General features: G+C 45.0%; 1 protein-coding gene across 1 annotated transcript in view; it reads left to right on the top strand.

The window, feature by feature from the left end:
- Nucleotides 1–15,570, top strand: part of LOC142195170 (uncharacterized) — a 215,400-nt gene that overhangs the window by 154,905 nt on the left and 44,925 nt on the right. The window contains exons 6-9 of the mRNA XM_075264778.1: nucleotides 2,575–2,690; nucleotides 3,608–3,655; nucleotides 12,171–13,294; nucleotides 13,395–13,405. Coding sequence (XP_075120879.1) covers nucleotides 2,575–2,690; nucleotides 3,608–3,655; nucleotides 12,171–13,294; nucleotides 13,395–13,405 — 1,299 coding nt within the window. The remainder of the gene's footprint in view (nucleotides 1–2,574; nucleotides 2,691–3,607; nucleotides 3,656–12,170; nucleotides 13,295–13,394; nucleotides 13,406–15,570) is intronic.

Below are 15,570 nucleotides of genomic sequence, written 5' to 3'. Positions count from 1 at the left end.
GGCCATTAAGTGGGCACTGGATGCCCTAAGGCTGTGATGGCGAACCTATGGCACGGGTGCCAGAGGTGGCACTCAGAGCCCTCTCTGTGGGCACCCATCTGTGGCACAGATCATACTGTGTGGAGGTCACTGTGGAGCAAAATGTACTGTGTGGGTGCTACTGTGGAGCAGATTGTACTGTGTGGGGGCCACTGTGGAGCAGATTGTACTATGTGTGGTCTATTGTGAAGCAGGTGGGGGCCCTTCACTATTTATATCACACAGTATCAGTTTTATAGCAGACGTGATATTATTATTATTATAGGTCATAACATTGCATGGTCACTATAAAACAGATCTGTGCGATGTAAATAATGAACATTAATTGTTCAAAATTATACCAAATGCGGTACAAATTTTTTTTCTATAATTGAAAGCTCTGTAAAGCCCCATTCACTGTATTTTGCGGGTCCGTTATTGTCCGCACTTGTGGATCCACACAGTATTAAGGTTAAATTGATGTGTTGGCACTTTGTAATAATTTAGTAAGTTTTGGATTGCAGTTTGGGCACTCGGTCTCTAAAATGTTCGCCATCACTGCCCTAAGGTATTACCTCCTGGGGAGAAAGTTTAAATTGATCACTGACCATGCTCCCCTTACATGAATGAAAATCAATAAGGACAGAAATACTAGGGTGACCCGATGGTTCCTGTCTCTACAAAATTTTGTGTTTGATGTAGAACACAGACCAGGGAAATTATTAGGAATCGCTGATGCCCTGTCTCAGCAGATAACTTTTATCTGTTGAGCGTTATTCAAGTTCTCTCTATTGGTCTGGATTTTTAGGAATGGCAGATAGGTTGGTAGTGGGACCTGTCATTCCAACCCCCTCCAGTCCACACATTGTGGATTTTTCTGCAGCGTGTCAGCTGCTGTGAATTGTCCTCATCAGTGAGGTTTAAAAGGTCAGCTCCAGCAGCAAGACTTTGGGCAGAGCTTGGTTGGAGAGCCAAAGAAAGAGGTCATATTTTTGGAGCTGTGTCCTGAGTGATTCTACTGGCTTTTTGATTCCTGTTATTCTAGGTGAGGTCACCTATTCCATGTTTAGTTAGTGCCTAGCCGGGCGGGTATTTATTTTGTATTGTTTCCTTTTGTTGCTGCACCACCTTTTTGAGTGAAAATAAACTTTACCTTTGTTTTGGACTAAAGAAACTGGACTTGTGTGTCTATGCCACCTCACCTAGCAACCTCAGTCCCTGACAATATATATATATATATATATATATATATATATATATATATATATATATATATAGGAACAGTCTTAAGGCAATGTCTGGTCATAGTCGACCCATCTCCCAGGCATAAGGAGACACAAAATGGCTTAATGAACTAAATCTATTCTTCAACACATTTGATCACACACCACCACCACACCATTCAGCATCCCCTCTTCCCCCATGCCAGGGCTCCACCCTTATTGTTACACTTATTGTCTCTCTGATTCATTCTCGCTTTGACTACTGTAACTCCTTACTAATCGGTCTTCCCCTCACTAAACTCTCCCCTCTACAATCTATTCTGAATGCAGCGGCCAGGCTCATCTATCAGGCTAGACGCTACAGCGAGGCCTCGGGTCTGTGCCAGTCACTACATTGGCTGCCTATTCATTATAGAATAAAATATAAAGTTATCCCCCTCCCCCACAAGGCTCTCCATAATGCCGCACCCCCATACATTTCTCCCCTCATCTCTGTCTACCGCCCAACCCGTGCCTTCCGCTCACTCAATGATCTAACACTTACATCCTCTATTATCAGAACCTCCCACGCTCGTATACAAGACTCCTCCCGAGCTGCACCACTTCTCTGGAATGCTCTACCCCGGACAATCAGATTAACTCCCAATTTCTACAGTTTCAAACACAAACTAAAGACGCATTTTTTCAGAAAAGCCTATCACAATGTCTAACGTAAACCCTTCCGTACTATAATTAGAATCCCCAAAATTTAACCTTCCTCTGTCCCCGCACCCACATTATATGATGTCTTTTCAGGCTAACTTTATCTGTCCAAGCTCCATCCACATGTTATAGGACACCACTAGTGACGGCTCATAAAGTTTTGTTTGTGTAATGACAGTCACCTCTATTACAAAAGTGTCTGACCTCTGCATAAGCAATGCCGCCCCTGCTACCTCTTGTGTGACCCCCTCTACCACATAGATTGTAAGCTCTTGTGAGCAGGGCCCTCAGTCCCATTGTGTGAAATGATTTTCTTTGTAATGTATCTTTCTGTCTGTATTTGAACCCTACAAATTGTACAGCGCTGCGGAATATGTTGGCGCTATATAAATAAAATGTATTATTATTATTACCTGCTTGCTCAATCCAGACCAGTTCCTTTTGCACCCAGCTGCCATCTGGATATTATCTGATCTTCACAGAGTCTCAAGTGTGTAGGGAAATCAGGAAGATAAAAGTGGATAAAGCTGCAGGAACCGATGGGATAATCTCGAAAGTCCTTATAATGAGCGGAGACCAGCTGTGTGGTGTTATTACACACATTTACAATATGTGCCACTGTTTTCCACAGTTGTGGTACCATTCCCAGCTTTAGGCACAGACCTCAATGGCTACAGACCTGAAGCCCTGACATCCCACTTGATGAAGGTGCTAGACAGACTGGTCCAGGCACATCTCCGATCTCTAGTGAGCTCTCTATGGACCCCCTGCAGTTTACCTATCAGCATTGGAGTGGATGATGCCATCATGCACCTTCTTCACAGAGCTCTTTCTTACGTGGAGAAACCAGGGAACACTGTGGGAATAATGTTCTTTGATTTCTTCAGAGCTGATTTTTGATCATGTGGATTGGTGTCAGCAGCACCTCCTCAGGATTAATGCTGGGAAGACCAAGGAGTTGGTGGTGGACTTTAGTAAGACCTATAAGTACCTGGGTGTGCTCCTCAATAATGAGCTGGACTGGGTTGATAACAAGGATGTGCTGCACAGAAAGGGTCACAGCAGACTCTACATGCTCAGGAGGCTGAGGGCCTTCGGAGTCCAGGGGCCACTTCTTAGGGCCTTTTTCAACTCTGTAGTAGTATCTGCCATCTTCTTCTGAGTGGCCTGCTGGGGGAGTAGCATATCAGCCAGGGACAGAAATAGACTTGACAGGCTGGTTAGAAGGGCCAGCTCTGTCCTGGGGAGCCCCCTGGACCCAGTAAAGGTGGTGGGTGTCAGAAGGACACTGTCTGTGGTGAGCTCCATGCTGGAGAACAACTCCCATCCCATCCCATGTATGAGACTGTGATAGCACCGGGCAGTACTGTCAGCGACTGACTGCTTCATCCCAAGTGTGAGAAGGAGCGGTATCAGAGATCCTTCCTCCCAACCGCAGTCAGGCTGTATAATCTACATCAGGCCAAGCAGAGATCACTCCGCACAGAGAACTAAATGATCCTGAAGTCTTTCTTTTTATTTGCTATGACTCCTAGTATATTTTTCTATCTGCTATGAGCTTGTATGTGTTCTGTCTTGTAACATATTACTGTATCATCCATGCTACTGTAACACACTGAATTTCCCAGGGTGGGACTATTAAATAATTATCTTATCTTTAAAAGGGCATGAAAAAGCCGCAGAACAGACAAGCCAAGGAGATGTCTGAGGATGTCAGTGATAGCAAGAAAAGAAAGTTACCAGAGATGGAAAGATTGTGGCTGTAATCCAGGTTATTATATATGGAAGGAGAAAGGAAGAGAGATCTAAGGTACATACACAACACACACACATCTCTGCTACATACACATCACACACAGCTCTGCTACATACACATCACACACAGCTCTGCTACATACACATCACACACAGCACTGCTACATACACGTCACACACACAGCTCTGCTACATACACATCACACAAGGACAGCTCTGCTACGTACACGTCACACACAGCTTTGCTACATACACGTCACACACACACAGCTCTGCTACGTACACGTCACACACAGCTTTGCTACATACACATCACACAAAGACAGCTCTGCTACGTACACGTCACACACAGCTTTGCTACATACACGTCACACACAGCTCTGCTACATACACGTCACACACACAGCTCTGCTACATACACACAGCTCTGCTACATACACATCACATACAGCTCTACTACATACACATCGCACACACAGCTCTGCTACATACACACAGCTCTGCTACATACACATCACATACAGCTCTACTACATACACATCGCACACACAGCTCTGCTACATACACATCGCACACACAGCTCTGCTACATACACATCGCACACACAGCTCTGCTACATACACATCGCACACACAGCTCTGCTACATACACATCGCACACACAGCTCTGCTACATACACGGCACACACACAACTCCCCTACATACACATCACACACACAACTCCCCTACATACACATCACACACAGCTCTGCTACATACACGGCACACACAGCCAACTCTGCAGTGACCTCTAATATCTGGTCATGTGATTTTGTTACTCCTCCCACACAGGTGACATCATCACAGGTCCTTTAGCTCACTAGGATTTAGCATCTTCTTCACAGATGAAGCCATAACAGAGAGACCCGATCATGTGACTCCCTGACTCCTCCCACACCTATGACATCATCACAGGTCCTGTGAGCAGACGGCTGCTGCACCTGAGGAGGTAAGTGCACGCTGGCTTAGCATCACCGTCTCGGCAGCCCGGCAGGGGAAGCGAGCGGTGGATTGTGGCGGCCCTGTGGACGCAGCGCTGCTTTAACGCACCTATTAGCAGCGCTGCTCCAGTGGACGCCCCTCACGCTTAGCAGAGAGCAGGTACTCTCCCTGCCTGCTAACGCCGCCCCCTCCGCTCCTCCCCTCCACACGCTGGGTGATGTGGCCACAAAATCACGCCGTGTGCCTGCGTCCTACGCGGGTGGGGGCGGGACGTTGCGGGGGGGATGCTTTCAGTTGTCCGCCTCAGGCGGCAAAAAGGCTAGGTTCACCCCTGCTCTCAGCCCTTCTCATGTATTCAGTCACCCTCCTCGTTGCCCCCATACACTATAATGTCCTCCTTGTGGCCCCCACACACTATAATGTCCTCCTTGTGGCCCCCACACACTATAATGTCCTCCTTGTGGCCCCCACACACTATAATGTCCTCCTTGTGGCCCCCACACACTATAATGTCCTCCTTGTGGCCCCCACACACTATAATGTCCTCCTTGTGGCCCCCACACACTATAATGTCCTCCTTGTGGCCCCCACACACTATAATGTCCTCCTTGTGGCCCCCACACACTATAATGTCCTCCTTGTGGCCCCCACACACTATAATGTCCTCCTTGTGGCCCCCACACACTATAATGTCCTCCTTGTGGCCCCCACACACTATAATGTCCTCCTTGTGGCCCTGTTGGATCCTACAATAGACCTGAGACTGGGGAGGAGATTCACCTTCCAGCAATGACGCTAAACCTCCAGCCTGAGCTCCAGTGAATGGTTTCGATCACAGAATATTCCGCTCTTAGAACAGCCTTGTGTTACGGTTCTGTGTGTGTATAAATAAACGACAGAACCTCTAGTCTGCAAGACACTGCGGCGAGGTCCACAGGCCCAGATGGGCGGCTATATGTCTGAACTCAATGTGAACAGGGTGCAACTAAATCCTACCAGTTAAGCTCACTGGCCAGGTGCACCAGTACTGCTGAAACAAACAAGGCTGCCAAGGATTAACTCACCCCAGGTCAGCAAACACACATGCTCCTGCAACAGCAGGGGGTTACCAAGTAAGTTTGACAGACTAAATAAGGCTATCTCAGAGACCAAACCTGCTGCAGCTCCACAGGCTGGAACAATGTCTACTGCTCCTAGCCCTGGTGTAGAGCTGACAGTTCAGGGTTTACAGGTCCTACCTAACAGCACCCAGAACGAAGCAGAGGAACCCCACACAGAGGCCTAGTCTGGCAACCTGCCTGAAAACTGCAGCCTATCCCTGAAACTACTGTCATTAACAACTTCCGTGGACTTTCAGTCAATCTTTAGTCAAAGTGTGAGCACCCGGCAGGCGTCTGCTCACAGTATTTAAAGGGAAGACCCCACCCAATAGGGGCGGTGGTCATGACCTCACCGCTCATGCTCAGTAGGGGAGAAATGACACTCAGCTTGTGAGCAGCTCCAAATGTCTGAGCATGCTCAGTAGGGTGAAAGCTGGACGTAGACTGACCCGCAGGTGGCGCTGTGCGCCAAAAGCAAACCCTGCGGGACCCAATCCTAACACCCTGTCACAGTCCAGACCTAAATCCCATTGAGCATCTGTGGCAAGACAAGAAAATTTCTGCTCACAGACGCTCCATCCAATCTGGCTGCAAAGAAGGAGAAAGGGCAGAAATCTCATCTCTAGATGTGCAAAGCTGGTAGAGACCGAGCGCCAAAAGACTTGTAGCTGGAATTGTAGCCAAAGGCGGCTCTACAAAGTATTGCTATAGGGGGCTGAAGACTTTTACAAGCCCCTGTATCGGTGTTAGATCTCTGGATAGAACATTCTCCGGGACACTCATTCCTCTCATGTCCCTACAGCCGGGCCCATTCTCTACGTCCTCTATACCATCATGTAAGATTCTGCTCATTTCAGTAAGTCACAAACCTACAGATTCCCGTTGGCCACTTTCTCCTCTGCATTAGTCACTTGTTGCACGTTGCGTACTAGGCTGTAATACTTCCTCTTCTGTCAGGGTCAGGGAGGACTGTACAGTTAGTTCCAGTGTGCTGGTAATATCAGGGGCCGAGTGTCTTCACCTCTATGGCCAGTAGATTGTAGTCCAGACAGAAATGTGGGAGATCTATCTGTGACAGTTGTGGCTGTTCCAAGAGATCGATGGACGAACCATCACTTGTTGTGACTGAAGCTGCAGGGAAAGTCAGTGTCATCTTTACAGGTGTCAGCTCTGTATCTTTGGACTCTTCCTCACCTTCTTGAGGGTTTTTTCCCCTCCTTAGTGGGAAGCACGGCTCATTCTACTAGAGCTGCTGGAGCCTCCTGGGCTTTTTGGTATCAGGTTTTGGTTCTTCCAGATACAATTTGTGTTGTAACACCCCGGGCAGCACTGAACACCCCTCAGCTAGTACGCTTGAGGCTGGTCAAAAACTGCTGTGTCAAACTGGGCCGGCTCCTTCTACTGCTCTAACCTCTTGGCCCAGAATTCCATGGGGTCAGAGTTATCTGCTGGAACATAAGAACCATCTAGTTATGTCTGTTCCTGCTGGTGCAGCCGGTGGGTGTCGGTTTCCTGTTGTGGGTCTGGTTGGTGTTGTGAGGTGAAACATTTCTGGTTCCTCATGTTCCAGATACTGTACTGGCTGCTGATGCTCGTCCTCCGGCTACTTGTCGCTGTGGCACTGGCAGAGGAGGCAGAGTGTATCTCAGTATGAACACATCCCAAAATGGCCCTGTCCTCCTCAGCTAAAACATTTTGTCATGTCTTTGTTGCTACGAGGCTGTCAAATGATGAAATACTGTCACCCTTGGCCCGACAGCCAATAATCATCCCTTGTGCAACTCTGATAAATCGCCCCCTTTACCCGAGACAACAATGAGATTCTGTTCAGCCTATCACACACCTTATATACCCACCAAGCCGGCCCACCACAAGTCACTCCCTTCCTGAGCTACACGCTGCCGACTTCACAAGTAGGAGGTGGTGATAATAATGGGACTCAACTCTTCTATTTATTCCATGGGATTCCGTGTAGTGATTACATTGTCTCATCTTCTCTCCATTCAGGTTCCTACAATATAGAATCCTCTCAGTATCTTCTATAGAAGAGAATATTCCTGATTGATCCATCAAGGATGGAAAGAGACAGGAACAAGATGGCGGAAAGTCTATTAAATCTCACCCTAGAGATCATCTACCAGCTTACTGGAGAGGTGAGAGATTCTGATGATGTCATCATGACATCATTCTTATCTATAGTAATAACAGATGATATGACTGGAGAGGTGATGGACTCTGGACATGTATGTAGTGAGATTTATTAATGTGTCTCCCCATAACCAGGATTACACAGTAGTGAAGAAGCCCTCTAGTGGGCGCTGTCAGACCCTTGTATTTGATGGATGGAGAGGAACCCTGAGCCCAATCCCGGGGCCTCCACCTCACCCTTTGATAAAGGATGAGATCAATGGACAGAAGATCCTAGAACTCACCAACAAGATGCTGGAGCTGCTGACTGGAGAGGTGACCGTGCTGGGAATGCTGGGACATTATACAGTAACTGGAGGGGTCGGGGTGATGACTGTATCATTGTGTTGTCAGGTTCCTATAAGGTGTCAGGATGTCGCTGTCTATTTCTCCATGGAGGAGTGGGAGTATTTAGAAGGACACAAGGATCTGTACAAGGAGGTGATGATGGAGGACCAGCAGCCCCTCACATCAGCAGGTAATAGACATGACTATATACACATGGACTTCCATTATTTGTATGTACAGAATGAATTCAGTCCCTGTCTGTGTTTCCTACAGGTAGATCCAGTAAGAGGACAACACCGGAGAGATGTCCCAGTCCTCTTCTTCCACAGGATGATCAGGTAGATGGAGATATTCCCTATGATGTGTAGACGGGCTGTGAAGTCCTTGTGGTCAGTCTTGTTGTATCCAGCAGTATTATATGGTTATATACATGGGCGGTGTCATTGACCCGCCATCTAATATGTTTATCCGGCTTCTCACAGACCTGCAGCTACTGTCAGGACATCTTTCATCTTCATGCGGATTAATGACCTAGAACATTCTCTGTGACTTCCCCATTTGTCCGGTGACTTTTACATTATTTGTTTCACAGATTTTCCATCAGGATAAAGATGTGAGTGACATTAATGCTATATCTATGAGAATAAAGGAAGAGCCCTATGTGAGTGGTGATGAGGAGTGTGAGGAGGACATTCCTACAGGGAACCGCCCAGGTGAGGAGTCACCACTATATAAAGCACAGAAGGGTCACTGATTCTATTCAGACATTGTTTAGACTATTTGTTGTTCCCGGATTCAGGTAAAATACTAATAATACCTGAATATAAATGTGATACCGCTATAGGGGGTAATAAATGTAGTATAGAATAGAACAGACAGCAGGAATATGGACTTGACATCGATGTGAACGAGGCAAATTTCTTCCTCACCGGCTGTCAGTCCTCGTGAAGGGAAATAATTTACCAGAATTATATAGCAGATTATTTCAGGTAGCGGAAAAATTATCCTCCTGCTCGATCTTCAGGCAGATTCTACCTCAGAGCTCTATGGAAATAAATAGGAGGTGGAAAATCCGGCCTGGCCAGTAAGGAATCTGATGGAGATTCGGGGGCTGATTTGGTAAAGTGGAAAAATTCTTCTTCTGAATTCCTGAAGCAGCTTCTACAAATGTCACTGTGTAAACCTCACCTTAGACCCCAATCACACTATGGAATCCAGACTAGAAAATCTGGTCTGTACATCAGTCACATTTCCCAGCCTGAACTCTGTCCACACACCAGGACTCCCCGTATCTTAGTGATCTATGACGCTAGGAGTCCCTGCTTCCTTGTGACTCCACAGACCCTACTACAGACTGTATGGGACAGCAGATCCGCGGTGAGTTCAGGCTGGGAAATCCAGCAGATGTGGTTTGGATTCTATTGTGTGTATGGGGTGTAATACAGTAAGATTTATGGCATCCTACAGTATTATTCCACATAAGTGGCCATATTTATTATTATTATTATTATTGTTGTTGTTGTTATTATTTATATAGCACCATTAATTCCATTTTGCTGGACATTATTTTTTTTATTCCATGGTGCTTTGTACTTGGGGGGTTTACGTACGGTATACAAAATATACTAACAGATATAATATTAACAATAAGTATACACGACTAAATATAGGGCAAAAATTGGCAAAGCAATATAAATAGGCATAAATAGACCGTGGCTTCGTCAGGGGGAAAAATAGATTTTTCTATTTTTCCCCCTGACGAAGCCACGGTAGTGGCGAAACGCGCGTCGCGTTCACTACATGAAGGTCCACCCATAGGTAATTTACTACTTGGTATCATGTTATTTCACAGAATATTTGCACTTTAAAAAACTATGTATGTTATATATGCACTTTAGAAACTATGGATGTTTCACATATCCTTATATATATGTAATGTAAGTGTCATTTATTCATCATCAACCATTAGTATTCCATCTTGGGCCTTCATTGTTCTGTTTGGTTGTATCACCCCATTCATTATTTCTGTCTTATATATGTTTTAAAATGTATTTAAATAAAGCTTTATATATTTTTTTGCTAAACATTTTTTGTGGCAGTGCGCTTTTTTAGCATAGTGTTGTATAATATTAACAATGACCGACTGGCACAGTGGGATAGATGGACCTGCCCGCAAGGGCTTGTAGTCTATGAGGGAAGAGGGATAGAGACAGAAGGTGAGGGGAGAGACTGTACAGATGGGGATGTGGTGACAGTAGCGTTATTGGAGGTTGTAGGCCTTCCTGAATAGGGGAGTCTTCAGGGCCATCTTGTGATTGTGAGGGTCAGTCTTATGTTTCTTGGTAAGGAGTTCCAGAGTATTGGGGTTACACAGGAGAAATCTTGGAGACAGTTGTGTGAAGAGCGGAGTAGGAGGTCTTTGGAGGATCAGAGGTTACATGTGGGCAGGTAGTGGGAGAATAGGTCAGAGATGTATGGAGGGCACAGGTTGTGGATGGCTTGTATGTCTGTGTTAGTAACTTGAGTTCTACTCGCTGGGCATCAGGTAGTCAGTGAAGGGATTGGCAGAGGGGAGTGACCTATGAAGATCGAAGGGAGAGGTATGTTAATGCAGCTGCATTGTTTAAGGTGGACTGGAGGGGTTGAGAGTATTCGCTGGGAGGCCACGGAGAAGATATTTCTAGTAATCCAAGCCGGAGATTATGAGGGCATGGACTTTGATTCGATGAACGTTCTTGAGTTGGAGGCGGCAGAAAGTGTTGAGGGTTTGGATATGGGACTTGAAGGATAGGTTAGAGTCCAAGGTTATCCCAAGGCAATGCACCCGTTGGACAGGGGTAAGTGTGATTCCATTAACTTTGCTAGTTGGGTCAGGTAGAGGGGCCGTATGAGGTGGGGCGAAGATGATGAACTTAGTTTTTACCATGTTAGGTTTGAGAAAGTGGGAGGAGAGAAAGGAAACTATGGCCACTAGACACTTTGGAACTCTGGACAACAGAGCGGTTTATTTGACTGTCATCAGCATAGCAATGATATTGAAAACCATGAGAATCTATGAGTTGGCCAAGGCCGAGGGTGTAGATGGAGAACAGGAGGGGTCCTAGGACGGAGCCTTGAGGGAAAGTTACAGAAAGAGGGCATGGCGAGGAGGTGGTATGCGAATGGGAAACACTGAATGTGCGGTTTGGTGAGGTATAAGGAGATGCAGGATAGGGCCAGCTCTGAGATGCCTTTGGATGAGTGAGTTTCTAACAAGAGGGAGTGGTTGAGTACGTCAAAGGCAGAAGACAGGTCAAGGAGAAGGAGCACAGAGTAGTGACACTTGACTTGGGCAGTTAGAAGGTCATTAGCGGCTTTGGTTAGGGCGGTTTCTGTGGAGTGATGGAGTTTGAAGCCTGACTGAAGTCTGTCAAAGACTTCGTTGGTCGAGAGATAGGAAGATAGTTCAGAGTTTTGAGGTGTGCAAGAGCACTGAGATGGGGCAGTAGTTGGGTGGAGATGATGGTTTGAAGGACGGTATAGTTTTGACGGTGGCATGTTTGAAGGTGGAAGGGAAGGATCCATTGGTTAGGGATAGGTTGAAGAGATGGGTTAGGGCTGGAGTACTGACTTACATATTTAAGCAAACATAGATTTTGTTCCCCTCTACAGTGACCTAGAGCAATGATGGTGTCTCCTGCCCCGCTTCATTACTATTCACTATCACTGATCTCCGTCTCAGCACAGTGAATACTAATGAAGTAGGCCGCGCTGCCGTCATTTGCTGCCTGTGCCACTGAATTCACTTCTTCACTTGGTCTGAAGTGTCTCAGGCATCGGCAGCTCAGTGGGGAATATACTTATAAGGTTGTGTTATTCAAAAATAGTAACATCAGTTTTCTTCTTGTCAGATGACTGTACCAGGAGCTCAGAGGGACATCTGATATTTACAGATTATAAAGCAGAGGATCATGGTATCACTGAAGATCCATATGAAGAACATGCCATTACCCCAGATATACCCTCAGCCCTTCAGAAGAAAGATCTTTCTCCTAATTCATCACAGTCTCTTAATCAAAATAAAAGGTGCATAAGGGGTGATTTACCTCAGAGAATTCACACAGGGGAGAAGCCATATTCATGCCCAGAATGTGAGAAATGTTTTTCCTCTAAATCAAATCTTGTTAACCATCAAAAGATTCACACAGGGGAGAAGTCGTATTCATGCCCAGAATGTGAGAAATGTTTTACTCATAAATCAACTCTTGTTAAACATCAAAAGATTCACACAGGGGAGAAGCCACATTCATGCCCAGAATGTGGGAAATGTTTTACTCAGAAATCAACTCTTGTTTATCATCTGAGAATTCATACAGGAGAGAAGCCATATTCATGCCCAGAATGTGGGAAAAGTTTTCTGGGTAAATCACATCTTGTTGAACATAAGAGAATTCACACAGGAGAGAAGCCATATTCATGCCCAGAATGTGGGAAATGTTTTTTGGTTAAATCAATTCTTGCTGAACATAAAAAAACTCACACAGGGGAGAAGCCATATTTATGCTCAGAATGTGGGAAATGTTTTTCTCAGAAATCAAATCTTGCTGAACATAGGAGAATTCACACAGGAGAGAAGCCATATTTATGCCCAGAATGTGGGAAAAGTTTTATGTGTAAATCATATCTTGTTAAACATCTCAGAATTCATACAGGGGAGAAGACATATTCATGCCCAGAATGTGGGAAAAGTTTTATGTGTAAATCATATCTTGTTAAACATCTGAAAATTCACACAGGGGAGAAGCCATATTCATGCCCAGAATGCGGGAAATGTTTTTTGGTTAAATCAAGTCTTGTTGAACATAAAAGAACTCACACAGGGGAGAAGCCATATTTATGCCAAGAATGTGGGAAATGTTTTTTGGGTAAATCATGTCTTGTTAAACATCTGAGAATTCATACAGGGGAGAAGCCATATTCATGCCCAGAATGTGGGAAATCTTTTGCTCAGAAATCAAATCTTATTGAACATCAAAAAACTCACACCGGGGAGGAGTGGATGTAAGTGGATTGACCCGTCTAGGTATTAACCAGGAACTTACATGCACTGTATTTTTAGATTAAATTATTGGTGTTAATTTAATGTTGTTTTTCCCCTCAGTCCCTTACATTGTCTTTGTTCCGTGTGCCTTATTTAGTATACTTTCATTGCCATTTCCCCTCTAACATGTTTTCAATTATTCATCATATCAGTTTCATTCTTTATTTAATAATTAGAAAAGAAAATTGTCATTTTTCTTGTCACATTTGAGCACCATTTATCATGTTACTTACAAGTGCATCTCAATAAATTAAAATATTATTAAAAAAGATTTTTTTTTTAAGTAATTCAGTTGAAAAAGTGACCCCCATATATTAAATTGAGTTATTACAAACAGAGGGAACTTTTTCAAGTGTTTTTGTTAATGTTGATGATTATAGCTTACAGCCAAGGAAAAGCCAAAAGTCATTATCTCAGAAAATTAGAATGATTAATCTGTAAAGGCTTCCTAAGCATTTAAGAAGGTCCCTTGGTCTGGTTCAGTAGGTGATACAATCATGGGGAAGACTGCTGACCGGACAGATGTCCAGAAGGTCCATCATTGACTCACTCCACAAGGAGGGGAAGCCACAAAAGGTTATTGCTAAAGAAGCGGCTGTTCACACAGGGCTGTATCTAAGCATATTAATGGAAAGATGAGTGGAAGGAAAGAGTGTGGTAGAAAAAGGTGCACAAGCAACTGGGATAACCGCAGCCTTGATAGGATTGTTAAGAAAAGGCCATTCAAAAATTTGCAGGAGATTGACAAGGAATGGACTGTGGCTGGAGTCAGAGCTTAAAGAGTCACCACACACAGACATATCCAGGACATGGGCTATAAGTGTCACCTCCAGGTGTCAGCCACTCATGACCGATAAACAACACCAGAAGCGTCTTACCTGGGCCAAGGAGAGAAAGAACTGGACTGTTACTCAGTGGTCAAAGGTGTTTTTAGATTAAAGTAAATTTTGCATTTCATTAGTTTGGTGCCAGAGTCTGGAGCAATCCAAGCTTGAGGTCTAGTTTGAAGTTTCCACAATCACTGATGGTTGGAGAGCCATGTCATCTGCTGGTGTAGTTCCATTGTGTTTTATTAAGACCAAATACAGTGCAGTCATCTAACAGGAAGTTCAGAGCACTTCATACTTCCCTCTGCCGGAAAGTGTTTTGGAGATGGAATTATTATTTTCCGACGGGACTTGACCCCTGCCCACACTGCCAAAAGTACCAAGAACTGGTGTAATAACTGCAGTATCACTATGATTCAAAAGCAAACTTGCCTGACCTTAACCCCATAGAGAATCTATGAGAGACCCCAGACCCAACAATGCAGACGAGCTGAAGGCTGCTATCATACAACCTGGGCTTCCCTAACACAAGCTCTGCAGGGCCATAGGCGATCCCTCCAGGACACATTGCCACATTGATGCCGTCATTCATGGAGCCCCCACCAAGTATTGAGGCCATTTACTGGACAGACTTTTCATTTGGCCAACAATTCTGTGTTGAATCATTTTTTACAGTTGGTCTTATATAATATTCTGATCTCCTGAGATAATGACTTTTGTGTTTTCCTTGGCTGTAACAAGTAATCCTCAACATTAACAGAAAGAAACATTTGGAAAAGTTCCCTCTGTTTGTAATGACTAGGGTTGAGCCGATCTTGACTTTTCAGGATCGATTTTGAAATCCGATTTCCGATCATTTTTCATTCGAACTCGATCCCAATGCAAGTCAATGGGATTTTTTTACTAATCGGAGATCGGATTTTAAAAACAATCCTATTCACTATACAGCATGGAATGTAACAATTGAACGCTTTAATTGTTAGAATTCACGCTGTGTAGTGATATTTTTTAATCACTAAGTAGCCAGAGGATCTTTTTTTTTTAATCCTCTGGCTACTTAGTTCCCCCTGGTGTCCACTTACCTGCAGAGATGGCTGGCCCGGTGTTCTCGTTCTTCTTCACCTTGCTGCCCCCTGCCTCCCAGGTTAGGAGAGTGTGGGCGAGTTAGGAGAGTGTGGGCGGGTACTGGGAGGGGAGACGTGATGTCTTCCCGCCCTGTACACGCCCACACTCTCCTAAGCCACAAGCCCCGCCTTATTCCTAGCTCTGTAAAACTAACCTGGGAGGCGGGGGCAGCGAAGCGAAGAAGAACGAGAACACTGGGCACCGGACCAGCCATCTCTGCAGGTAAGTAGCTACTAGAGATGTTAGCTAGTCTCCCATTAGAATGAATGGAGCAGCTGGTGCGC

Source organism: Leptodactylus fuscus, chromosome 1 (assembly GCF_031893055.1).
Source record: "Leptodactylus fuscus isolate aLepFus1 chromosome 1, aLepFus1.hap2, whole genome shotgun sequence".
Classification (NCBI taxonomy): domain Eukaryota; kingdom Metazoa; phylum Chordata; class Amphibia; order Anura; family Leptodactylidae; genus Leptodactylus; species Leptodactylus fuscus.
The sequence above is the reverse complement of the archived record's forward strand: the minus strand, read 5'-3'. Positions and strand labels throughout refer to the sequence as shown.